The sequence below is a fragment of the Xenopus tropicalis genome, chromosome 5 (assembly GCF_000004195.4).
Source record: "Xenopus tropicalis strain Nigerian chromosome 5, UCB_Xtro_10.0, whole genome shotgun sequence".
In the NCBI taxonomy this organism is placed as follows: Eukaryota; Metazoa; Chordata; class Amphibia; order Anura; family Pipidae; genus Xenopus; species Xenopus tropicalis.
The window spans coordinates 138,884,658-138,911,159 of NC_030681.2; the positions used below are offsets into that span (position 1 = coordinate 138,884,658).

Genomic DNA, 26,502 nt, shown 5'->3' on the forward strand with positions numbered 1-26,502 from the left:
CCTATCACATTATCAGGTTTTAGTTTGTGTGAAAAACAAGGTAATCCAACCAGAGGCCCATGGGTCAGATAAGGACTTTCAAGGGGATTTTTATGACCCCTCTAAAGCGGAGGTCAACAAATATCACTAAATGACATCACTTTATCTACGATTTTATGGTGGATAACTACACGTTAAGGGCTCTGGCACACGGGGAGATTAGTCGCCCATGACAAAACTCCCTGTTCGCGGGCGACTAATCTCCCCGAGTTGCCATCACCTGCCATCCCACCGGCGAAAGTGTCGCCGGTGGGATGGCACACGCGGCGGCGCAATCTCGGCAAATCGGCGAAGTTGCCTCGCGAGGCTTTTTCGGCGATTTGCCAAAATCACGCCGCCGCGTGTGCCATCCCACCGGCGACTTACACTTTCGCTGGTGGGATGGCAGGTGATGGCAACTCGGGGAGATTAGTCGCCCGCGAACAGGGAGATTTGTCGTGGGCGACTAATCTCCCCGTGTGCCAGAGCCCTTAAAAGTTGGACCCTATTCACCAACCACAGTTGGAGGAAAACCAACCCAAAAAAGATGTGTACATGCATAAAGTGTAAATGTAGGAGAGGCCAGCCTACTTCAGTAGGACTCTAGAAGGTGTTCACGTACGTTAGGCCATATAGCACAGATGCTTTTTTTTTTTTTTTATCAACCTTTAGCTATTTTTTTTGCACGGAGAAAGGGCACCGTATCCATGCTCCACCGGTGAGAAACATAGGTTCATTTGATTTCCCTGATAATATGAAGAGTGTGGGCATTAGAGCACATTCCAGCCCAAGCCTTCTGAGCGTAGCCAAGACTTCTAGAATTTCGCTAAGCAGAGTTAATAAGCTGAAAAGTGCGGAGTTATAGAAATAGCATTGGTAAGAAGCGAATAAGGAGTCACTTATTTGAAACCAAAAACCCATAGCCTTTATTGGAGTGGGGTTGCATTATTTAATTAAAAGCATTTTAGTACTTTCCTTGGCTTATTGATTCCTATGAATAGCGGAGCTTTATCTCATCAGTACAGGGTATGTGCCAGGGCGGCTATTGTAAAGGGTCCAAATATTTATACCAGAATTGTGGTGCGGACAGAATGAAAAAGGGCAGAAGGTAAACGGATACACATATAGAATCGTATTCATTACTGGTTTCATTACATGAACTAATCAATCTAAACTACTTATGTACAAGACAAGCCATGAACATGCCCATGTACAAGGCACAACCAATCAAAGGCTCCTTCAATTACAATGCAATCTCAATGTGGCTTATTCCTCCATGCACAGGTGTCCAATGGCCCCAGAACAACAGTCCATAGACTGAGAAGGTACTTTCCTGCTGGGGCACTCTGAAGAAGGGGTTTAATATATAACAACAGCCACCGGCTGGAACAATTGCCAAATCAGCATTAAGCAGATTATTGGGGTGCATGTTTAGCTCAGGTACAGACAACTTGGGAATCCCTATAGCACCCCATCATTTGATACCGGCTAAAAGGAGTCATTATTTCTAATCTAAATCCTAGGCCACAGAGTCGAGTGCCTAAATGTGGGTCGTGTGCGGATAAGGTGTCAAATAGCTGATCTATATATCTGTTAGCCAAGCAATGTTCTTAATAAAGATCACGCTATGTCATAATCCAAATAGGGGGCACACGTACCAGCTTCCCTCACTCGCACGTTAGGAAATCTGTCATTGCATCTTTTTTAGTATATAAGGGCTGTACTATTTATATGGGAAAGGAATTATGGCATATTACACCTGTTGGCTTGGATGCACTCAACGGTTTATTTTTAGTCAAACTCATTAGGGCTTCCCAGCTGGCTGAATATATCTACGGAATAAACCTTACCTCATCCGCAGTATAAAAGTGTATGTTTGTCCTCGGTGTGAGAAAGGATTCAGCAGTGCTGGGACTGTGGCTGGAATTACCCATATTTCTGTGCGTAGGGTTTCTTTGGGGCCACAAGGCCTTCTGTCCCCCAACACTGCATTACTTAACATTGAGAAACCTATTGCATTACCAGATTATGACACATTGCTGTTTAAAACTTTAATCTATTACAATGTTTAATTTAATGGTCAAACAATGGCCACAATAACAACAAAGACCTCAAGGGTATGCAGAAAAGGCCCTCCTTTAGCACAGTACAGTACTAAAGAATCCTATTGGATTAATGTTTACATGATGTTTTCAGTAGATTTAAGGATCCAAATTACATAAAGACTAGGGATGTGCAGGTCGACAAAAATTCGACAAGCGCCCGAACATAACCTGTCCTCTCCCAACCTGCGCCCAACCCGACCCGCTGCTCTGTGGCTATGTATATACTCACATCGGACCTGCCCATCTCTAACATCACGGGGGGGGGCAAGGCAGGACATCTGTAGGCGGCATTTAGGTCGCAGGCGGGAATGGTGGCCCGCACCCGCCGGAAATCTTGTTTTTATTCAACCAAAACTTGCCCCCAAGTCAGGAATTCAAAAATAACTCCCTGGTTTGGGGGCACTGAGAGCAACAGCCAAGGGGTGAGCAACATGTTACCCCTGAGCCACTGGTTGGGGATCACTGCCCTAAGGTAGCCTGAGGCCAACCAGAGCAAGACTCAGTGTTTGCATAATCGGTTCCTGTATAGAAACCAGAAAGAAAAACACATACATTGACCATATATATATTCATTACACAATTACGAATGCAAAAGGAAGAAGCTACATTGTTCCTCTTAGTCTCAGAAGCAATGTGTGAGCAATGCAGAGATATTGAGTAGTGTCCCATCAGCAACAGGGGAAGCTAGTACTTGATGACTCTTGAGTAAAGGCTTGTTAGAGAAGTGCCTCAGTAACCCCATTAGCATCTCAATCACTGTCATTAATTGAGAGCAGCAAAGGGAATAGGCTCAGCATAAGGATAAGGCTGTTTCTGGCTTACAGGACACTTGTATTTGTGACTGATATGGTGCTCTAGGGGTTTGTTAGTCAAAATGCCCTTAACTGCCCGACAGTCAAAAGAATGGTTAATGTTCTGCTTAGAGCAGACACTGGTCCTGATGGAGTGACAGTGATGGTCAGTAAGCCCCAGTGCAATAGCAATATAGCAATTGTTTGCAAAACGTTGATGGATCTTTGTTTTGTTTTTAGCCATGTAATGGAGTTAGTTTAAATAACAAACTCTGTATCTTGTACTGTGTCTGTCTTTGGCTTACAGATAGGAAGAGTTCATTAGGCCGGGGGTTTAAAAATACACCAGTAATCTGATAAAACACCTTCTCTGCCAACCAGAAAGATTGAAAATAAAATAGTTTCTGTTTCTCTCTTTCCCTGCTTTATTCAAGTAATAACAAAACACTATGCATTATTTTAATTAAGGGAAAAGATTATATTCAACTCAAGTTCCAATCACTGAACTCGCCATGAGCAAGGAGGGGAATGACTATGCTACATGTAGTTTAATGGTAGAGTTATGGGATCCGTTATCTGGAAATCTGTTATCCAGAGTTCTGAATTACGGAAAGACCATCTCCCATAGATTCCATCATAAGAACATTCTAATTCTAATTTTTAAAGATGATTTCCTTTTTCTCTGTAATAATAAAACAGTACTTGATCCCAACTTAGATATAATGAATCCTTATTGGGGGCAGAACAGCCCTATTGGGTTTATTTAATGGTTAAATGATTCCCTTTTCTCTGTAATAATAAAACAGTACCTGTACTTGATCCCAACTAAGATATAATTACCCCTTATTGGGGGCAGAACAGCCCTATTGGGTTTATTTAATGGTTAAATGATTCCCTTTTCTCTGTAATAATAAAACAGTACCTGTACTTGATCCCAACTAAGATATAATTACCCCTTATTGGGGGAAGAACAGCCCTATTGGGTTTATTTAATGGTTAAATGATTCCCTTTTCTCTGTAATAATAAAACAGTACTTGTACTTGATCCCAACTAAGATATAATTACCCCTTATTGGGGGCAGAACAGCCCTATTGGGTTTATTTCATGGTTAAATGATTCCCTTTTCTCTGTAATAATAAAACAGTACCTGTACTTGATCCCAACTAAGATATAATTACCCCTTATTGGGGGCAGAACAGTCCTATTGGGTTTATTTAATGGTTAAATGATTCCTTTTTCTCTGTAATAATAAAACAGTACCTGTACTTGATCCCAACTTAGATATAATGAATCCTTATTGGAGGCAAAACAATCCTATTGGCCTTAAATGATGTTTAAATTATTTTTTAGTAGACTTAAGGTATGGAGATCCAAATTATGGAAAGATCCCTTATCCAGAAAGCCCCAAGCATTCTGGATATCAGGTCCCATACCTGTACAGGCTATAAACAAACATAGAGGGTTGCTTTTATTAATGTTTTGCTCAGAAGAGCTTTGAGAACAGAGTGGTGAAGAAAAAGGCAACAATAGTAGTTTAGTGCATGAAAGAATCTGCAATCAGACTGATAATTTAAAGACATTTCTGCAGCTTGTAAAAATATTATTTTTAAATATAAAACATTTGGGAAAAAATGTCTAGAATGCACATTCATAGCAGATGGCCCTCCATCGATTGGGAGGTACAGCCGCTGGCTGGTAGAGGGTGCTGCATTTTTGTGGCTAAAAGGCCAGCATCTATTTGAGTTGTAAGGCTCTGCATGGGCCCTATGAATCACAGTCTCACACGGATAAAATGTCTACTAAATTCTTTACCTTTGACTCCTCCAAGCCCCAGCAGTACAAACACATAGCCTATCCTTTCTATTCCTGTCAATACTGCGTAAGGCAACTGGTTTAGGGCAGAGGTCTTAAGACTTTTTGGGGTCTCCCCCCCCACCCTGCTCACAGACATTTGATCAAGCTCCCCCTTAGCTCATAACAAATACAAAGAAATATAAAAGACTAACCACACGCATGTAGAAAAGATAAGCAAGAACATGGATAGGAGCACTTGTTTATATTATGGGCTTCAGTGGAAAAGAAAATACATAAACAGTATCAGATATGATCATGTTGAGACAAATTATATGGAGACCCCACAAAAAGAAAAACAGCAAGAAAAAATAAACAAAACAAAAGTCTTTGGCATCAGCCACTGCCAGACACCTCAGAACAGGCAGAATGCAGACAGTAAAATGCCTGCAGCATAGTTGTAATTCAAATAAATACATTATAATACGGAATCCAGAGAACGGAGAACTTGCAACACAGAGTGCACATCTCTCCCTCACCAGAGTTCAGATGGCCGTGTTCCCCTAATAAGATCCGGCTCTCTAAGGATGGCATCAAAGGGCAACTGAAGCATGTGGCCAAAGGAGATACTTAAAATTTCTATCTATTCACATTTACTATGGCTGTGGCAAAAGGCCTGTATGATATAGAGAGTGCTATTCTGAGACAATCTGCAACTGGTCTCCATTTTTTATTATTTGTGGTTTTTAATTATTTAGCTTTTTGTTCAGCAGTTCTCCAGTTTTGAATTTCAACAGCTATATGGATAACAGGGTCTAATTCTGGTGTCCTCAAACTTTTTAAGCAGGAGGCCAGTTCATGGTCTCTCAGACTGTTGGTGGGCCAGACTATAGTCCTCAAACTATGCCCCACCCCCCAGCTCCAGCTCCCTGCTGCGGGGTGAAACTACGGCCCACTCCTGCATCTTCCATCACCCTGCTCCCCACTGTGTCCTCCCTCTGTCAGCTCCCCCGCTCCCCCCTCCCCACTGTGTCCTCCCTCTGTCATCTCCCCCGCTCCCCACTGCGTCCTCTCTCTGTCAGCTTCCCCGTTCCCCTCCCCACTGTGTCCTCCCTCTGTCAGCTGCCCCCTCCCACTCCCCACTGTGTCCTCTCTCTGTCAGCTCCCCCCCCTCCCCACTGCGTCCTCTCTCTGTCAGCTCCCCCCCCTCCCCACTGCATCCTCCCTGTCAGTTCCCCCCCTCCCGCTCCCCACTGCATCCTCCCTCTGTCAGCTCCCCCCTCACACTCCCCGCTGCATCCTCCCTTTGTCAGCTCCCCCCTCCCCACTGCATCCTCCCTGTCAGCTCCCCCGCTCCCCACTGTGTCCTCCCTCTTTTAGCTCCCCCCTCCCCACTGCATCCTCCCTGTCAGCTTCCCCGCTCCCCACTGCATCCTCCCTCTGTCAGCTCCCCCACTCCCCGCTGCGGCCCCCCTCAGTCAGCTCCCTCCTCTCACTGCGGCCTCCCTCTGTCAGCTCCCCCGCTCCCCGCTGTGTCCTCCTTCTGTCAGCTACCCCACTCCCCCCCCCCCCCCCGCTCCATACTCCCTCTGCCAGCTCCCCCCCCTCCCGCTGGGGCCGGGGGGGGCGGATCTGGCCCGCAGGCCGTAGTTTGAGGATCCCTGGTATAATTTTACCTAGCAACCAGGCAGTGGTTTGAAAGAGAGACAGTAATATGAATAGAGGAGGGCTTAAGTAGAAAGATAAGTAACGAAAAGTTACAAAATTGCAAAGGGATAGTTTTTTTTGGCTGCTGGGGTGAGTGACGCCCATTTGAAAGATGGAAAGAGTCAGAAGAGGAAGGCAAATCATTCAAAAACTATAAAAAAAAATTTAAAAAAAAACTAGGATCAACTGAAACGTTGCTAAGAATAGGCCATTCAAAAACTGCACGCCCTGTAGTCATCATGGGCACTGCAGCAAGTATGCCCTGGGCTCTGGGGAATCAGCACTGTCTAAAAATATAACAGAAGGTTAAAAATCTTCTTTAAATAACATTAACTCTAACTAGGAGTTTGTTTAAAGGAGCTGGAAATAGCTATAAATTGTCACAAATAACTAAGTTTAGGAATGTATTTAAAAGCAGCTATAAAACAAGTCACTAATATTACTCTAGCAACTCAAAAACAGAAACAAAACAGGAGAGATTTCATGAGGTTACTGCAAAAAGAAGTGGGAATTTGGGCAGCTGCTATCTAGTGTTTGTTTTGCTTCCTTTTTATGTTCAAAAACGACATTTGTGGCATTTTCCAAAAAACCCCTGTGCCATATTCCTTGCGTAAACAGGTAAACAAAAACGTCTGATACCCCTATGCCCTTCTGAGTGGCTGCTCCTGGAACCCACCTATGGATTCCTTCAATACGTGTGCTTGCTTCTTGTGTTATTTAAGCAGCTGGAGGCACCTGCAGTGATCCAAAACCCAGCAGGCAGTATGGGCATGCGACTCCTTATCTGGAAACCTGTTATCCAGAAACCTCCAAATTATGAGAAGACCATCTCCCATAGAGACCATTTTAAGCAAAAAATTAAAATTTTTACAAATGATTCTCTTTTATAATAAAACACAACCTTGTATGTGATAGTCACTAAGCTGCATGAATCCATATTGATGGCAAAACATTTAGGGAGTAACTCAGTATAAAGGCCCAATACCTACAGTGACACTATTACCAACCAATGGCCCCAGATTACTGAATGAAACTAAACACTTCATTTTTTTCAAATGATCTGGTAACCTTAATTTAAGTAGCGATAACAGCAGCACAAATGCACAACCTGAACTTTATAAGTCACAGGGGCATAAATGCTGCCTGTAGCAACGTAATCAGTGGAAAAGTAGGACCCGTGGGATTCCCGGGCAGGAGAAAATAGGCGAATCAAACAAACAAACCTACACAGATCCTATGCCTACATGTTGCACCATGTATATGAAAACTAACCCTTAAAGACTGTGCAAAATATTTTTTTTCCATATAGTTAGTTCAAAAGGCAAAAGAATATAAAGTAGGAAGTGGAGTTCTGGCTATTATGTTAGACATCTGCCCACTCCAGCCTTTATACATTACATTTTTGCCTAACTAACTATATTGCAAATATTTTTTCATTTTGCGCAGTCTGTCTATTTTACCCAGTTTCATTTTTACATTGAACTGTTCCATTTATCTGCTAAAAAAAAGTGATGGGGTAGGGTTTCCACCATGCCAGTAAATCAGCTGCTAGGGCCAGGGTAGGTATAATATAATATATAATTTCCAGTAATTTTGTAATTCCCCGTTTCCTAAATTTCTCCACCTGCTGCACTTTTAACCGCTCTGACCCTCTCTTTATGACCAGGACCTCTCTATGGGCCCAACATGCAAATTTGCCATTCCTGACATGCCTATTCCTCACCCCAAAATTGCCTACTCCCCACCCTGTGGCATCACCACCACCCCTTCCTGGATATACTAGATATATACTAGGGGGGAAAAGATGGCAACCCTAGATGGGGGAGGAGAAGCATCTGAGTGGTGGCTCACCAAACCAGAGCGCAAAACTGCAGAGCTCAATATAAATCATCCTTATAAAACTGCGCAGCTACGGGCATCACTATAAAGAAAGCAGACTGCTGGGGTCCCAGAAGGCGTAGGGTGCCCAGTAGGGAACCTGGTGTTTAAAAGTCAGGGGTTTTCAAAATGATATTTGTCATGGGGCCCAGTAACGTCTAGTTATGCCACTGTGCCCTGGCAAAAGTAGGTTGCTGTGAGGGGGCTAAATGAAGCATGGAGGCCCCAGCATATGTTCTACCCTGCAGTCACACCCAGGTAGGGGTGAATGAGACAGACTGCAAAGTGGTATTTCTAGCGTACCACCTGGTCTAGGCAACTCCCGGCAGCATCATATGGCAAGCAAAGGAGCACGGGAATACAGAATTTCCTCAGCAACGGCAACCAAGCACTGCTGGGCTAACAAGCACCATAAAATTCTGAAATGAAGTATTTCCGCCACAAAATAAAAGAGGAAGAAGCATCCTGGCTGTTGTGTGTGTATATATATATATATATATATATATTTATGTATATAACATGTGGTTACACATCCCTGATAGGGGCTGAAGCAAGGAAATGGGCTGTGCTTGATAAAACCCATCAGCTGACACTCAGCACTCCATACACAAGGGCAAGCAACACATTCATAGCAGAATGTTCATTAAGGACAAAGACACACGGGGCGATTAGATGGCTCAACTTATCAGTAAGCTGCAAACAGCATGCGATTGGTCACAGTGACATATTACATGGTATAATAATGTATGGCAGCTAAATTGCCGCAATTAGTCACCATGATTGAGTTTTTAAAAGTCCCATCGACTAATCGCCACGTGTGTCTTGGCCCTAATGCAAACACTGTCACATAAAGTGATACCGGCACCTCCATAATGACTCTTAGGGTACTGCAGGTCCAAAAATAGATATTTAGAACCAAGTGCCACTCCCAGGCACAGAAAGAGAATATACTAGCCTGTAATTAAAGAGTATTACTCTTATCCTCCATTCTGCTAACAACCCCGGCTAAAGATCATATACACCAAATTGCTGTCTGCTCCATAAACACCCAGCCAATTCCCAAGCAGGTGCAAAGTCTATTTACTAAAGCTTGACTGGATTATACGTGGGTTTTACACTTATTCCACACAGCCAGGAGTGACTAAAACTCAAGCCAGTGCTTTAAGCTGGCCATACACGCACAGATAATATCGTACGAAACCTCGTTTCGTACGATATTCAGTGCGTGTATGGCAAGTCGGCAAGTTGACCGATATTGCAGGAAGCTGCTGATATCGGTCGACTCGCCAATCGGGTGGGTTAAAAGATTTTGATCGGGCACCATAGAAGGCGCCTGAGCAAAATCTGCCTTCAGGGCTGAATCGGCAGAAGGAGGTAGAAATCCTATTGTTTCTACCTCCTTATCTGCCGTTTCAGCCCTGAACGTTAGTGGCGGATTGAACAATCTTTCGTGCGATCATCGGTAGATCGAAAATCGCCACATATGTGGCCACATTTAGGCTAATGTCCCACGGAAAGATTAGTTGGGGTGATTTTTAAAAAGCGAGTTCCAGCGACAAGTCGCTCGTTTTGTCTCTACATAGAGAAGAAAATAAATCACAGTACAACTATACTAGTTTAAATCATTTACCGCTCCGAGACCCGTTTTGGAGCGATTCTTTTTTCGCTGAAAGTAAAACCCACTGAACAGGAACTCACTACGATATCCCCATTGCACGGAATGTAATTTATAATTGTGGGTGGGCCATTTGACACCTGGATTTGCGGGAAATACTGTAGAATCTCTCCGTTGTTGAAATCTCTAGTAATCGCTTGTTAGGAAAAGACAAGCGACTTGTCACTGGAACCTGTTTTTTTTTAAATCGCAGCAACTAATCTCTCTGTGGGACATTAATGTTTAAATGATTTTTTAGTAGTTTTAAGGTACGGATATCCAAATTACAGAAAGACCCCTTATCTGGAAAATACCAGACCCAAGCATTCTGGATAACAGGTCCCATAACTGTACTATTTAAGAGCCCTATCTGCTACCATGAAACATATGCTTATTGCTAGAACCTAAAAATGCTGTATTTTACATTCTGAACCCACTTTACCAGCGCAAGAGGTTCAGCAACCCTATAACAGTTATCAACAAAGTGCAGAGATTTTTATGATAAAAATAGAAAAGGCATAAAGTTATTGTTTGTGGTATACTACTTGAAAGCAATACCATCGGAGATTTACACGAACGCCTGTGGCAAAGTGACCACATCTTGTTGTCCCTGCTGGGGGCAGCACAGGCAACAAAATGTCCTATTGGCCATTACCCTTATCTACAATAACCCTATACCCAATGTGCTGAGAGTTATCTACAATGGTGATGGATTATGATGATGTTCCTTTAATAACTTGAATGTAACCATAAAACTGAAAGACAGGAGGAGGCAGAGATGAGCGAGAGGTGAAAGTGCGGTCCGACCAGATAGACAGGAAGAGGCGCAGGAAACAGACGTGCCGCTCTCTTGTTCCACAACCCATGATTAGAGGCTCAACATCTGCTCCCTGCGCCTGTAGGGCACTATAGCAATCTCAGGTACTACCCATAATCCCAGGGATCACAGCGTGCACCATGGGCCTCAGGCATGTGTAGCTTTAATACTGCCACTCTGGGGGTATTTATGGAATTAACACTGCTAGTACCGGTGCTGCTCTATGATGTGTCTCGTGTTTCCCATATATTACTATGAGAGGCGGACAGGGCTCTCTCCAACCAAAATACAGTTGAAATGCCCAGTGTGCAATAGGCATAAGACTAACAGGATTAACTAGCAAACAGAGATAAGAAAGCTTAGCAAGGCAAAGGAAACAACTCCGGGGCATTTCTGAAATGTCATTTTATGGGTATATTTAGAAACGAAGCAGCCCATCTGGAATAAAAAGAATAGAAATACTGAAAAGAAGGGAAATGTGTGCATGATTGCATCCCTAAAGGCAAACAAAGACAACAGTTACAGTTCAGCTGGAACTTTTACACCTGGTCTGACAAAAAAAAAAAAAAACAGCCAAACAGCCCTGTCGCCTTGAACGATGGGTAAAGGGAGCTTGTCCTGCAGGGCCCCGTGACATAAATGCAACTTGTTTCCAGACATTAAAGAGCCTGTCAGGGCAAGCGGGCCCCCAGATAAAGTGTGTTTGTGTAGCCGCTCCACCCCAAATGCTGCGTGCATAGGGAAGAATGGGGCTGTTGTGGAATCCTGGTGTTCTCAGACAGAGCCCACTGTATATACCTCCCAGGGACATTGCTGGCTCAGGCGTGGCTTCTTCCTGCTATTTCCCCCAGTCGGAGAGACAGGAGCCCAGTCATGCCTTGCCGGCCCACATCAGCTGCTCCAGCAGCAATTTCCTTCTCTCTTACTACAACCGGAATTCTGCTGACCTGGCCTTTTTCAGCCATCTACTGCAACGTCTGACCACTGATTGAAGTCATCTTGCCTTACTATACACACAATTCCCCCTGATTACAGCTCTTTCACCTTTCTGCCTTACCATGCATGCTATTCCCTTCCCCTAACAACATACGCTCAGTCCATTAGCCAGAGAAATACTCTGCCATTAGGCATACAAATTCTACATGTGCCAAGGCCTTGAACTTGCTTGTAGTCAGTCTGAGCTGCCAGATGAACTTCCCAGTTCCAAATTTTCAGCAATCAAGAGTCAAAAGTACTGAGTCAATCAGACCAACACAGCGGTGCACATAAAGCCATAGCTTTACTTAGGAGCCAACATAACGAACAAGTCATTAGCTCACTGCTAATAAGTCTCTGAAAAGTCATTATTGAGCCGTTAACACTAATAGAGATAAGCATTAGTAGCTGATCTGCTTGAAACAACACAAATGAGCTAATGACCTAAGAAGACAATGAATCCAATACAAGCCTTTCCCGGTATGAATATGGCTCATCTATTGGCATATAAATGCACATCCATAAAACACAGCAAAATGTGCTTCACTTTAGATTAAAGGAGTTGGACAACAGGACTGATGTATACAAAGATCAGTTTTCATATATTAATATTTTTCAGTTATTAGTATTAGTAGCTTTTTGTTCAGCAGCTCTCCAGTTTGGAATTTCAGCAAGTATCTGGTTGCTAGGGTCTTGTATACCATAGCAACCAGACAGGGGTTTGAATGAGAGACTGGAATATGATTAAAATAGGGCTTAAATGGAAACCTAAGGGATAAAAAGTAGCAATAATAATAAAACTGTAAGCTCACAGAGCAAGTTTGTTTTAGATGCTGGGGTCAGAGACCCCCAACTGAAAACTGAAAAGAAATAGAAGTGGAAGGTAAATAATAAAAACACTATAAAAAAAGAAATAATGAAGACCAATTGCAAAGTTGCTAGAAATAGCACAGTTTGAAGTTAGCAAAGAGAAACCATTGAAGCAAAGTATTCAAGACCATAGTACTCTAAGGGTAATGCCACACTTAGGTTTTTTTTTTTCTTCAGCAGGGAAAACACCAATTCTTCCCCATGTCTATAGGAAGTGACATTAGTGGTATCCATGCCACCAGTGCCACCAATGTGGCTATCTACGAAGATGGGGTGATATAGGCAGTATGGATGTGCCACAACAGCCTAAAGCAGTGATTGTTTTAAATGACCAGTTTGAGAAAGATACATACTGCCACTGTTGCAATATTTCTGATTAATTGAAGTATACCCTTACAAAACAACACTGGGAAATGAGATTGAATGCATTTAAGCCCAACACACTCTACATGGCAACTTTCGCTGTAGATGCCGCAGAGACTCGTCAGTTCGGCACATAGCCAGCACAGTCCCCAGAAATGGATTCCCAGGCATTTTACAGAAAACAGCAGCTCCAACAGGAAGAAAATTCCCAGAAATGTATGGAATTACACAAACAATTCAGAATGTGCTGAGGAGGAGGAAAGAGGGGAACCAAAGGAATCCATGCAGCTCACAAGCTATGGATGACTTGCAGTCATTAATGGCATGATAAATGGCTGTGTCACTCCCAGTGCAATCCGTATCATGGGTAATCCAACGCCTGCTAATGTACCATAGGACTAGTGCAAACTGGGGAGGGGGGGGGGGTTCAAAGAAGAAGAGCACTGGGACATCAGAGGAAGTTCCTCTTTAAACTATTTTTTTTTATTTGTTGCAGATCTGCTACCTTGCAGCATTGGGGTCCTGGGTTCAATTCTTACCTGACCACTATCTGATGGACTTTGTTCCATTATTTAGCCCTCTGTAAGTGCACTAGGCTTATTGTAACGCTACTGAGCAGGGACTGCTGATTCACTGCACATACTTAAGCTGTCACTTACCTGAGCTTAGGGACCTGCATATATAGAATATAAATGTCACAATATAAGGCTGATTAGTAATTTATTCAGATTCTCATTAGATGAGATTCTCGTTAGCCCAGAAACCAGTGCAGACTGCATTCGAATGTTATAATCAGCCCCGTAGCATTAGCTTCTATGAGAGGCAAACCTTATTTTGATTTGCAATGAGAGCCCCCCCTTAGCTTAGCTTTTCAACAGCAACCCAGAGCACACTGAGCATGTGAGTGTCAGTAACAAAATCCAAGATGGCAATCTCCAGTGCACAGTTTTCAAGGCTTGAATCACTGGTTTTGTGGAGATTCAGTGCATAAAATATGGCATATTTGTTGTTAGCGTTTAGTTCTCCTTTAAGGTGGCCATACACGCACCGATAATATCGTACGAAACCTCGTTTCGTACGATATTCGGTGCGTGTATGGTATGTCGGCGAGTCGACCGATATCGCAGGAACCTGCTGATATCGTCCGACTCGCCGATCGGGCCAGTTGGAAAATTTTGATCGGGCGCCATAGAAGGCGCCTGATCAAAATCTCCCTTCAGAGCTGAATCGGCAGAAGGAGGTAGAAATCCTATTGTTTCTTACCTGCCGATTCAGCCCTGAATGGTGTGTGGCACATCTGACGAAACATCGTCAGATCGCCACGTGTATGGCCACCTTTAAAGAAGAAGAAAAGGTAAAAACTAAGTAAGGTTTATCAGAAAAGGTCTATGTAAATACATAAGCACTCACAGAAACGCTGCACCGAGCCCACTATTAAAACAAACAGGATTTCTTGTCTTCTTTTTTGTAAACATGTTCTTTGGTATCAGACTTCTTCTCTCAGAAAAATCCTTCATTAAGAGGGGCCTGAGTCTGCACAGCTCTCTCCTGCTCCCCCTCTGCCATAAGAATTCACTCCCCTCTCACATCAGAATGTGTTATCTGAGCTACCAACAGCTATAGCTGCAGCAGGAAGCTACTGAGACCAAGCTAAAATGACAGCTGCTATCTTGAACAAAAGGAGGGAGCTTCTAGGGTTGTTTACTCAGGTATGGAAATGCTTTCTGCAAAATAAATATAGCGTTCCAGCTTGCACTAATGTGGCGAATCTATTGGCAGTAAAATGCCAAAATGACTTTCCTTTTTCCTTTAAACACAGCAATCCTAGTGGCTTAGTGTTGCCGATATAACGTCTTTCTTTTACAGTGCATATATGCAAACATTCCCCTTGAGGCCAGTTAAAGAAGGTGATGTTCCATTAGGCTATCTACTTGTACCTAAGGTGCAATACCAAGTGCCCTGGTTTGGCAGGTAATCTGGAATAGAATGGCTACTATTGTCTAGTAACCTAAAAAAACTGTAAGGAGTAGCACTGTGCCCATCATCAAAGTCTTCATCATCAGATGCATGTATTGCCAGAAAGCCCTCACAGCGCATCTATAAAACCATTGTGTGCATTGCTGCGTTAGGCATTTAATAACAAAGAGAAGCCAACTTATGAGAGCAGGCAAACTAGAAAGGCAACATTACAGCTAGGTAAGTCCTTACTCCTCCCAGGTCTAAATACCGCTCTGCCTAGGGCCCAAACATCTAACGTCAAACACTGACACTAAGCAGTCCCACCACTATTCCCCTAAGCTTACAGAGCCTCCGTTATATAAACAGTGTTACATAACTTCACAAGGTAAGCTCTGCCTTATTATTACATTATACCAGGCAATATAAAGACTATATATATAAGTCAATATTTTAAAAGCCGATTAAAAAACACCACTCCAGGAACTAACATCCAGCTAGCTATCTTTATTAAATAAATCTTATAGAACAGGCTCAGTGATCCAGACATTCATCAGGATTAATAGGAGAGGAATTGAATTTAAATTATAATGAATAAGAAACTTATATCTAGGTCCATTTTTGACTGTATAGTAAGGAAAGTTCCAGTACCAGCTAACTGGCTAGGACTTATGTTACCCCAAAGGCTATGGATTGTAGTGCCCCAGGCCCAGGGAAAGGTTGATGGGAAACCCTATTCCAAACATAGAGTACAAAGGGTGTGTGGCAGAATATAAGCAACAGCCAGATCTTATTGTTCCCTTAGCCAAACCATCCTTAAATCCATCTATCTTAAAATAAAAGCAAATTGATTATATAGAGCCCAAGTGGATATATCTCTGGCATAGTCCTGTTAATTCTTGGGGTGTCTGGGCACTGCAGACAGCAATGCTGGCCAAATAAGGCCAAGGCTTAATGGTGCCGAAGACTTTCCCTAATATACCTATGAGACATCAAATACTGGGGCATATCCGACTTGCCATTTAAGGCTTATGAATAATAGAAGCGGCATTTCATAAGGGGGTTTAATGGATCTGTTTTCTGCGGAGCTAGAATTTTTAAATGGCGGATTAAAGGACACATAGGTTAATCAATCTAGCAACCTGGGAGGGGCAGTCTTAAAATCATAATGAAAAATGAATAGTAGAGGGGCTGAAAACTAAAATGAGCATTAAAATAAAAATACTGTCTACTACTACTGTTTGGTTACTAGGGTCAGTGACCCCAGCAACCAGACAGCATTTTCAACTGCAGGGTGGAAAGAGACACCCCCATCCCACACAGCACTCACTGTGGCCACAGTCTCAGGCCCAACCCAAGAAGCAGCAGTGACGTCCTTGTCCTCACTAAGCTGAACAAGAGAAACAAACAAGCAGCCAAGGCAATAGCTGATGTGACTGTTACTAAACTGTCATCTGGCTCTGCCGAGGGAAGGAACAAGCATGGGAAACTGGATGATCGCTCTGCAGTCCAGAGGCAAAGGAAGTTGGCTCCTTTCTTCCCTACCGACAGAATCTTGGCAGTGGCGCAGTTTTAACTCCTTTGCTGTGGGAGAACATGGAACGCTCTCCCCGGGCAGAGGAAAGATGAGCGTTTGCGGCTTTCAGAAATACCAATGTCTACCAAAGCAATGTGCCAACTTTTTGGATGGGGGGGATGCAGTTGGGTTCAGCCTGTCACATGGCCCTTTAGGAAATGTATGAGACTGCAACTCTGTATAAAAGCACATTAATATAAAGTATCACTCCAAGAGCTTGGTACGAAATATAATGTGTAGCCCTTCAAAGCTACTATAGGCACCATCTCTCCCTACTATACCTGCTATCCCACAGCCTCAGTCCCTTCCCAGAGGCTATTATCCCCCCATTGCTACTATAGGCACCATCTCTCCCTACTATACCTGCTATCCCACAGCCCCAGTCCCTTCCTAGAGGCTATTATCCCCCCACTGCTACTATAGGCACCATCTCTCCCTACTATACCTGCTATCCCACAGCCCCAGTCCCTTCCCAGAGGCTATTATCCCCCCACTGCTACTATAGGCACCATCTCTCCCTACTATACCTGCTATCCCACAGCCCCAGTCCCTTCCCAGAGGCTATTATCCCCCCACTGCTACTATAGGCACCATCTCTCCCTACTATACCTGCTATCCCACAGCCACAGTCCCTTCCCAGAGGCTATTATCCCCCCACTGCTACTATAGGCACCATCTCTCCCTACTATACCTGCTATCCCACAGCCCCAGTCCCTTCCCAGAGGCTATTATCCCCCCACTGCTACTATAGGCACCATCTCTCCCTACTATACCTGCTATCCCACAGCCCCAGTCCCTTCCCAGAGGCTATTATCCCCCCACTGCTACTATAGGCACCATCTCTCCCTACTATACCTGCTATCCCACATCACAGCCCCTTCCCAGAGGCTATTATCCCCCCACTGCTACTATAGGCACCATCTCTCCCTACTATACCTGCTCTCCCACAGCCACAGTCCCTTCCCAGAGGCTATTATCCCCCCACTGCTACTATAGGCACCATCTCTCCCTACTATACCTGCTATCCCACAGCCCCAGTCCCTTCCCAGAGGCTATTATCCCACTGCTACTATAGGCACCATCTCTCCCTACTATACCTGCTATCCCACAGCCCCAGTCCCTTCCCAGAGGCTATTATCCCACTGCTACTATAGGCACCATCTCTCCCTACTATACCTGCTATCCCACAGCCACAGTCCCTTCCCACTGCTACTAAAGAAGCCATTTCTCCCCACTATACCCTCTATCCACAGCAACAGGGCCACTGTTACTATAGAAGCTTCCAGCGCAGTAACAAAGAATATGCTGTGCTGTACTTTACCAGTCTCTTACTGTTACCTTAGACCCAGTGTATTTCAGCCCTGTTTTTCCCCTCCCTACACATCTCTGACACTGCTTCTGACCTGAATGGGGGCAGCAGTTCCTTTAGAGCCAGCCATATACATACCAGCAATTCCTTGTACTAATGACTGAGAGCAGAACATGCATCTACAATTTAAATCTTTTATATAAAGAGTTGTCACTTTGTGAACCAATATGCAAAGATTTAAATTGTAGATGCATGTTTGGCATTCCAACGCCATCTGACTGGATGTACAATGTTGTTTTGGGCAAAAGGTCCGTACCATCTCCCAGGGAACATCCCACCATGGGCCCTAATGTACCAGCCTTACAGAAAAAATACACCCTAATTATAAACAGCTAATCCAGCCATTTATATTCCCTTATATAGTTATGAATGAGGACGATAAATTGGGGCTTATAATGAAAATATTCCTTGTCTGCATATTTATACATTAGCGTAGGAGCTGCCGTATTACTTGTCTTGGCAAGTTTTGTTTTTTTTTCACTTTGTATTCTGCCTTTTTATAAACTTTTACAGTGTGTATCTAACTGCTATAAACTCCAACAACCAGAAAGCAACTGTCAGGCTTAGTTTGTATTGTTTAATCATACTAATTCTGTATTCATAACACCAGTGTCCAAGTAAAAGTTTGCTTGCTGGTGTATTTCCCCTTTAATTAGTACCAAACACATTCAGCAGAGGTAAGCAATATGGCAGCTACCACATTTATGTACAAATGGGACCAAAGCAGCATAAGAATGAACACAAAACCCCAGACTGTAGCTAGCATACAGTCTATTGAGCCTGTACTGCCTTAAGGATACCGACTCACATTGCAAGTATGGGGGGGGGGTGATGTTGAACTCGAGGGAATATTCCCCTTGTCTGTCTGATTCAGGCTCCTTGTCAACCTACACACATCAACCCAAAAAATAAACAGAATGTACTGACTGCATTGCATCACATCCCAACTCATGGCAAATACCAGCCTAATGCATCACCCTGCAGGCCCATTAAATAAACAATATTCTGAGTTTGTTGCTGATAAAGGAACCAGAAAGGGCACAGCTTGCAGCTACCCCCCCCCCCCCCCCCCTCAGTGGGCCTGCAGATATCCCCCCCCCCCCAAGCCCTTCAGTTATCTCCCTTGGCGGCCAGGTGGCCCTGCAACTTGCAGTTACCCCCCTCGGTGGCCCTGCAGCTTGCAGTTACCCCCCTCGGTGGCCCTTCCAAAGGAGCAGCAGGGTTTTTAGAGACTTGCTATCTAGTTTGGCCTTTGGGACTGTGTTTTCTTGTGAGGAAGAGAGCAAGAAACTGACTACTTGGTGCACTACAACACTACAAAACCACATGCATAGGTGTCAGACAAGGCAAGTCGTACCTTGAAACGTGACAATGGCCTCAGAAAACTATGTTCATATATAAACCAGCAGACAGTGGGAGTTGCAGTCCATCAGCATCTTTCTTTCTGAAGGCTGCCCAACTAACCAGTGGCCCTAAAGCTTCCGAGCTACATTTCACAGAATCCTCTATATAACTATAACTGGTGAACCTTCTGCCAAAATGTAATGATTACATGGGAAACTCCTGAAAAGGAGATAAAGGGCAGTTGTTGGACAATATCTCCCAGCATCCTTTAGCAGACCCAAGTTAGGGCTCAGCAGAAGAAGGGGGACAAGACAGATATTGTTTTATTGCTGCTGAAGCAATGCAACCCAAGGGCATTAACTCACACAATACACATATTCTAACTTGTAAACACAGACATGTTGCCGGACTCTCATTTAGTACTAAAGCACTCACTTACCAGCAAGCCCTCAACATTAATAGGGGAGCGGGGGTCTCGCAGAATGGCTTCCAGCGTCTGCCGCCGGCTGTTCATGCACTCCTCCTGGGTGGGAGACATTTCTGCGGTGGGGTACAATACTCCTTGGCTTATTTCAAGTGTAAGAAAAAGGTTTATCCTTCAGCCTCTTCTGGGCAGAGCCCCTCCTGGGCTACCACTAGCCACTTTTTTTATCTCCAGAACAGAAGCAAAGGGTTGGTGTCCCATGTGATGCCCCCTTGCCAGACCTCCACCAATAGGCTATTTAGGGGGGGGGGGGGGATGTGTATAGGGCCTCTATATACTTTAGGGCCCCTGCATGTGTATGACAGAAACTTATTTAAGTCTTTCCATAAACAAAGTTGAACTCCCTATGTGTATGTAGGGATATTACTATTTAGGTGTATGTCACTAGGGATGTGTGTATGTAGGGTTAGAGTTGTGTGTATGCAGGGACAGATACCAATAATATTATACAGATCTATGAGATAAGGCTTCCTGCAGGAGTAGTGGCTACAAGGAGCCACCCCAGGCACAGTTGAGCCCCAGTTCCCTACCCCCTGAGAAGCTGTGGGCAGCCAATGGGGGTGCCCATGTACATGCTGGTTAGGGGGCCACTGCCCCCCGCTGCTGCTTCCACAGACAGATATATCCGGGGAGGCTGAACAGGACCCCCCTCCAGGTAACTTGTAGATCCACAGGTCCCGCAAGGAGAAAGAGAAGTTCCGGCAGTGGGTCCGGCCAATGTGAACTCCGGGCGGGGGTGTTGGAAGGAAACTATCCGCGGATCCAGGCGGCTCGTCCCCCCGCCAAACAATTCCTCTTGCCGTGTGAATGCGCTGCTCCCGCACACTGGCCCTTCCTCTCCCACTGCTGCCCCCTCCTCTTCCTCCGGGGGCTGGAACTGCCTCCCCCCGCCCTGTGCGCTCTCCCCTCCTTCCTGCAGCCCGGCTCCCTGTGCCTGCTCTCTCCGTACCCCTGCCTACCGGGACAAGGCCGCCCTCCAACCCCGAACCCTCCTCTTCCTGCGCAAACATCCCATGGAGGGAAAGCGCCAATCACTCGCCCATCTACCCTCCCCTCTCCCTCTGCTACCGCTGTGCTACTCCCACATCCCCCCAAACTGCCTCCGCTAACTGGGGGGGCTGCAACCCTGAGAGACCTGCAAAACTGCATAAACATTCTATACAAATGCTTCACCCTAGGTAGGAGGCTGCAGGGAATTCTGGGAGTTGTAGTTTAACAGCTTAAACTGGTTTTTAGACAACCAGTGAAACGATACCCAAAGTTTTACTTATAAATGTGTATATAGATTGTAAGCTCTATGGGGCAGGGACCTCCATCCTCTTGTGTCTTTGGCTCTAAACTTATTGCAACTGTAACATAGTAACATAGTAAGTTGGGTTGAAAAAAGACATACGTCCATCAAGTTCAACCATAATGCCTATATATAACCTGCCTAACTGCTAGTTGACCCAGAGGAAGGCAAAAAACCCCATCTGAAGCCTCTCTAATTTGCCGCAGAGGGGAAAAAATTCCTTCCTGACTCCAAGATGGCAATCGGACCAGTCCCTGGATCAACTTGTACTGAGAGTTATCTCCCCTACCCCTGTATTCCCTCATTTGTACTGAGAGCTATCTCCCCTACCCCTGTATTCCCTCACTTGTACTGAGAGCTATCTCCCCTACCCCTGTATTCCCTCACTTGTACTGAGAGCTATCTCCCATACCCCTGTATTCCCTCATTTGTACTGAGAGCTATCTCCCCTACCCCTGTATTCCCTCACTTGTACTGAGAGCTATCTCCCCTACCCCTGTATTCCCTCACTTGTACTGAGAGCTATCTCCCATACCCCTGTATTCCCTCACTTGTACTGAGAGCTATCCCCCATACCCCTGTATTCCCTCACTTGTACTGAGAGCTATCTCCCATAACCCTGTATTCCCTCACTTGTACTGAGAGCTATCTCCCATAACCCTGTATTCCCTCACTTGTACTGAGAGCTATCTCCCATACCCCTGTATTCCCTCACTTGTACTGAGAGCTATCTCCCATACCCCTGTATTCCCTCACTTGTACTGAGAGCTATCTCCCCTACCCCTGTATTCCCTCACTTGTACTGAGAGTTATCTCCCCTACCCCTGTATTCCCTCATTTGTACTGAGAGCTATCTCCCATACCCCTGTATTCCCTCACTTGTACTGAGAGCTATCTCCCCTACCCCTGTATTCCCTCACTTGTACTGAGAGCTATCTCCCCTACCCCTGTATTCCCTCACTTGTACTGAGAGCTATCTCCCATACCCCTGTATTCCCTCACTTGTACTGAGAGCTATCCCCCCTACCCCTGTATTCCCTCACTTGTACTGAGAGCTATCTCCCCTACCCCTGTATTCCCTCACTTGTACTGAGAGCTATCTCCCCTACCCCTGTATTCCCTCACTTGTACTGAGAGCTATCTCCCATACCCCTGTATTCCCTCACTTGTACTGAGAGCTATCTCCCCTACCCCTGTATTCCCTCACTTGTACTGAGAGCTATCTCCCCTACCCCTGTATTCCCTCACTTGTACTGAGAGCTATCTCCCCTACCCCTGTATTCCCTCACTTGTACTGAGAGCTATCTCCCATACCCCTGTATTCCCTCACTTGTACTGAGAGCTATCTCCCATACCCCTGTATTCCCTCACTTGTACTGAGAGCTATCCCCCCTACCCCTGTATTCCCTCACTTGTACTGAGAGCTATCTCCCATACCCCTGTATTCCCTCACTTGTACTGAGAGCTATCTCCCATACCCCTGTATTCCCTCACTTGTACTGAGAGCTATCTCCCCTACCCCTGTATTCCCTCACTTGTACTGAGAGCTATCTCCCCTACCCCTGTATTCCCTCACTTGTACTGAGAGCTATCTCCCCTACCCCTGTATTCCCTCACTTGTACTGAGAGCTATCCCCCATAACCCTGTATTCCCTCACTTGTACTGAGAGCTATCTCCCATAACCCTGTATTCCCTCACTTGCTAAGAATCCATCCAGCCCCTTCTTAAAGGAACAGTAACATTAAAAAATGAAAGTGTTTTAAAGTAATTAAAATATAATGTGCTGTTGCTCTGCAAAAAAATGGGTGTTTTTGCTACAGAAAAGCTACTATATAAATAAGCTGATGTGTAGCCATGGGGGCAGCCATTCAAGCTGAAAAAATGAGAAAAGACACAGGTTACATAGCAGATTACAGATAAATTCTGTAGAATATAATGGGGATTTATCTGTTATCTGCTAAGTAACCTGTGCCTTTTCTCCTTTGAATGGCTGCCTCCATGGCTACATAGCAGCTTACTTATATAAACTATAGTAGTCTTTCTGAGGCAAACACACCAGTTGTAGCAATGCGGGGAAACAGTACATTATATTGTAATTACTTTTATACACTTTCATTTTTTGGTGTTACTGTTCCTTTAAAGTTATATAATGTATCAGCCAGCACGACTGATTCGGGGAAAAAAACTGTATTTACATTGTATTTAATGTCAGGGCCGGATTTGTTTGCCGGGCGCCCCAAGGCCGCCCCCTCTCTGTCGGGCCCCCCTGCACATGCGCGAACGGCGAACCTTCCCCCGTGCATGCGCGAACTCGCGATCGCGCATGTGCGGGCCTTTTCAATCACATACGGAGCAGTGGGGGAGAGATCCCCATTGCTCCGTATGCGCGAAAAACTTTAATATTTTGGGGCGGCATGCCGCCCCCCAATTTTTGCCGCCCTAGGCCTGGGCCTTTGTGGCCTTTCCACAAATCCGGGCCTGTTTATTGTTATACTTTGTATTTAGTAATACTTTGTATGTATTAATGTATTCTACTGTACAGCGCTGCGTACATAAGTAGCACTTTATAAATAAAGATATACATACATATATTCCAGAGCCATAAATAACACATTATATTATAGAAGTGTGTAGAGATGTCACATGACTCATTCAACTTTGGGTATTTTATGTCTTAATGTACCCCCTATAAAATAGGAGGATATTAATAGTCGCCCCAGAATTCTAGAAGCCACATAAAAGCCTGCAGCCTTGTCCCTTTATATCAGGGGTGGGAACACAACGGCCCATTGGTCTTTTTAATCGGGTCTGCCGAGGATTGGTGTGTCTCGCTTTTATTAACAGAGGCCACAGTCCCAGATCGCTACTCATGCCTTCAAAAAAGTTAACAGCAAACCTAACGCTTCTGTCTTTCAGAAAATCCCGACTCCGCAAGCGAGACTTGGCGTCAAGACTGTATGTAAGCGCAGCAACACAAAACCTAGCAGGGCTGTGGAGTCGGAGTCGGAGGCAATTTTAAAAGTCAATGTGGCCCCTGAGCCAAAAAGTTTGCCCACCCCTGCTTTATATAGTCATGAAATTCCTGGTGATTTATAATATCTTGAATAAAGCCCCCCTCTATAATATAAGCATATTAAAAGTCGCCAAGGAGTGCCATGACCATATACAGTAAAAGTATGAGGCCAAATGCCAAGTAGGGTTGCCACCTTACCCCTTTAATAACAGCCATATGTTGTATCCTGCATGGCTAATTAGCAATTTATTTACATGCATGCTGCAGACTGAACTAGTTCATATGCAGTATGCATATAAATTAATTGCTAATTAGCCATGCAGGATGTGGATTCAATATGTGGCAGGTCTAAAAGGGATGAGGTTGCAACCCTAACGCCAAGTGCTTTTATACAGGAACTAATAAGGTGACTTCTAATATCCTCATATTCTATAACAGGGGGTACTTTATTATAATATGCACGTTTCAGTGAGTCATGTGACAAATGACATCCCTGAGCACCGATAATGACATCACTATACTGTTTATAAGAAAATCATTTACAGGATATCCACTTGTGTATTGTACCTAAGGAATGCATAAGTCACCTTAGAGTTCTGCGGCCTGCAGCCACTTGCCTTTATATGGTCATGGAACTCCTTGGTGGCTTTTAATGTTACTCGTTCACAGAGAACTGCATAATCAGAGCCCAGTGATGTCATCCAATAAAACTGGTGCTTAGTGATGTCACTTGGGACATCCATCCATACTGTGAGAAAAAAACATACCTTGGAGTTCCATGGCCTGTATAAATAAGGCATATATTATTCCACTTATAATATACAGATTGGTCATTGCCCTATGGGACCAAACTGTAAATGATATCCTTATAAACAGTGCTTAGTGATGTCATCAGTTATAATTGGAGCTAAGTGATGTAATTTCTGTCACATAACTCACTAAAACTGGTATATTATAATGAAGTACCCCCTGTTGTAAAATATAAGAATATATGGGATATTAGAAGTGGGCTGTAATACTCCAGCTAGTGACTCCAGGAAGAACCATATACCTATAGAGAAAACTAATAGACCCAAATGGTAGAACACTGCAACACGTTAATCTCAGACTGCATAGTATAAATCCTGTAAGTGAGGCCTTCGGCTTCGTGCTTTTTTATGAAGCTCCTCAGTGACTTATTATATCCCTACATTTTACAATAGGGGGTACTTTATTATTATTATTATTATTATTAACATTTATTTATAAAGCGCCAACATATTCCGCAGCGCTGTACAAAAAGTGGGTTTCATACATTGGACATACAGAGTAACATATAAAGCAATCAATAACCGATACAAGAGGTGAAGAGGGCCCTGCCCAACAGAGCTTACAATCTACAACTATATATTTGTATACACTATATATTATACACTATATATTCCAACAACCTCTTTCTCCATCTCACCAGTGACAACCAGCGGAGAGCCCTGGGGGGTTCAGCAATGCACTTACCTGTGGGACGGCAAGTGTTTGGAGGAATGCGGCAATGGAAGGAATAGATGCCATTGGCACCTAATGACTCATTACTCGGAGATCAGCATTCCAATGGCAGTGAAGTCATTCAGCAGCCGGGAGTTGTAAGCCTCACATGTCCACAGCGGCATCTCCAAAAATAACTGCTGGAAGCCACACAGATCACTTTGTCCAGGATAGACATCCAATTCACACGCCATAAGGCTTGGGGGGGGGGGGTCAGGAGGGAATGTTACTAATGAAAGTGAATGCTTATTGCTAATGGCTGACAAATATTAATATCGTCCACGGGCAGTTTTGATCAGTCAGTTTGTGGGTATTAGTATATATCAGGGACGTCCAACCTGCAGCTCTTCACCTGCTAAACGACTACAATATCCCCTGAGCTGATGATGGGACCTGATCTGCCCTATAACTGTCTTGTAGAGGTCATAAAGCCAGTCAGGCATAGCCATTACCCCATGCCTTGTAGGGGTTGTTCACCTTTAAATGTACATTTACTATGACATAGGCATTAATATTCTGAGACAATTGCCAATTCCTTTTGATTTTTTCTCTTTTTGTGGTTTTTCAGTTATTTCAATTTTTTGTTCTGCAGCGCTCCAGTTTGGAATTTCAGCAGCTATCTGTTTTTTTAGGGCCTTGTTTAGCTGAGCAGCCAGGCGGTGGTTTGAATGGCAGACTGGAATATAAGGAGAGGGACTGAATTATAAGGAATACAATATAAGAATAATAATAAAATTGTTGCCTCACAGAGCTATAGTTTTTTGGCTGCTGGGGTCAGTGACCCCCATTTGAAAAGTAGATGCAGAAGAGAAAGGCATATAATTCAAAAAATATAAAAAATAAATAATGAAGACCACTTGCAAAGTTGCTAGAAATAGGCAACAAGAAAAGCCCAGAATAAAAACAGTATTAGGGCATAGGGCTGCCGTACCAATGCAAGTGCCCAGTAGCCCAGTGCCTCCTAATTCACATAAACC

At 44.2% G+C, this 26,502-nt stretch overlaps 2 protein-coding genes across 4 annotated transcripts in view; one reads left to right on the top strand and one right to left on the bottom strand.

The window, feature by feature from the left end:
- rock2 (Rho-associated, coiled-coil containing protein kinase 2) overlaps positions 1-20,728 on the bottom strand; it is a 96,607-nt gene extending 75,879 nt beyond the window's left edge. For all 3 annotated transcript variants that reach the window (XM_004914469.3, XM_002942181.4, XM_004914468.3), the window contains exon 1: positions 19,655-20,728. In XM_004914469.3, the coding sequence (XP_004914526.1) occupies positions 19,655-19,753 (99 nt within the window). In that variant the 5' untranslated portion in view covers positions 19,754-20,728. The remainder of the gene's footprint in view (positions 1-19,654) is intronic.
- LOC100494143 lies at positions 20,090-26,273 on the top strand. Its single transcript, XM_031902757.1, has 3 exons — positions 20,090-20,095; positions 20,283-20,877; positions 25,455-26,273. The coding sequence occupies exons 1-3, from the start codon at positions 20,090-20,092 to the stop codon at positions 25,625-25,627; spliced, it is 774 nt and encodes a 257-aa protein (XP_031758617.1). The 3' UTR covers positions 25,628-26,273.
- The last annotated feature ends 229 nt before the right edge of the window (positions 26,274-26,502 follow it).

Bases quoted from the DNA above. Each gene is read 5' to 3' on its own strand.
- LOC100494143 (XM_031902757.1), top strand. The intron at 20,878-25,454 runs GTAGGAGGCTGC...CCATCTCACCAG, and splicing joins ATACAAATGCTTCACCCTAG to TGACAACCAGCGGAGAGCCC.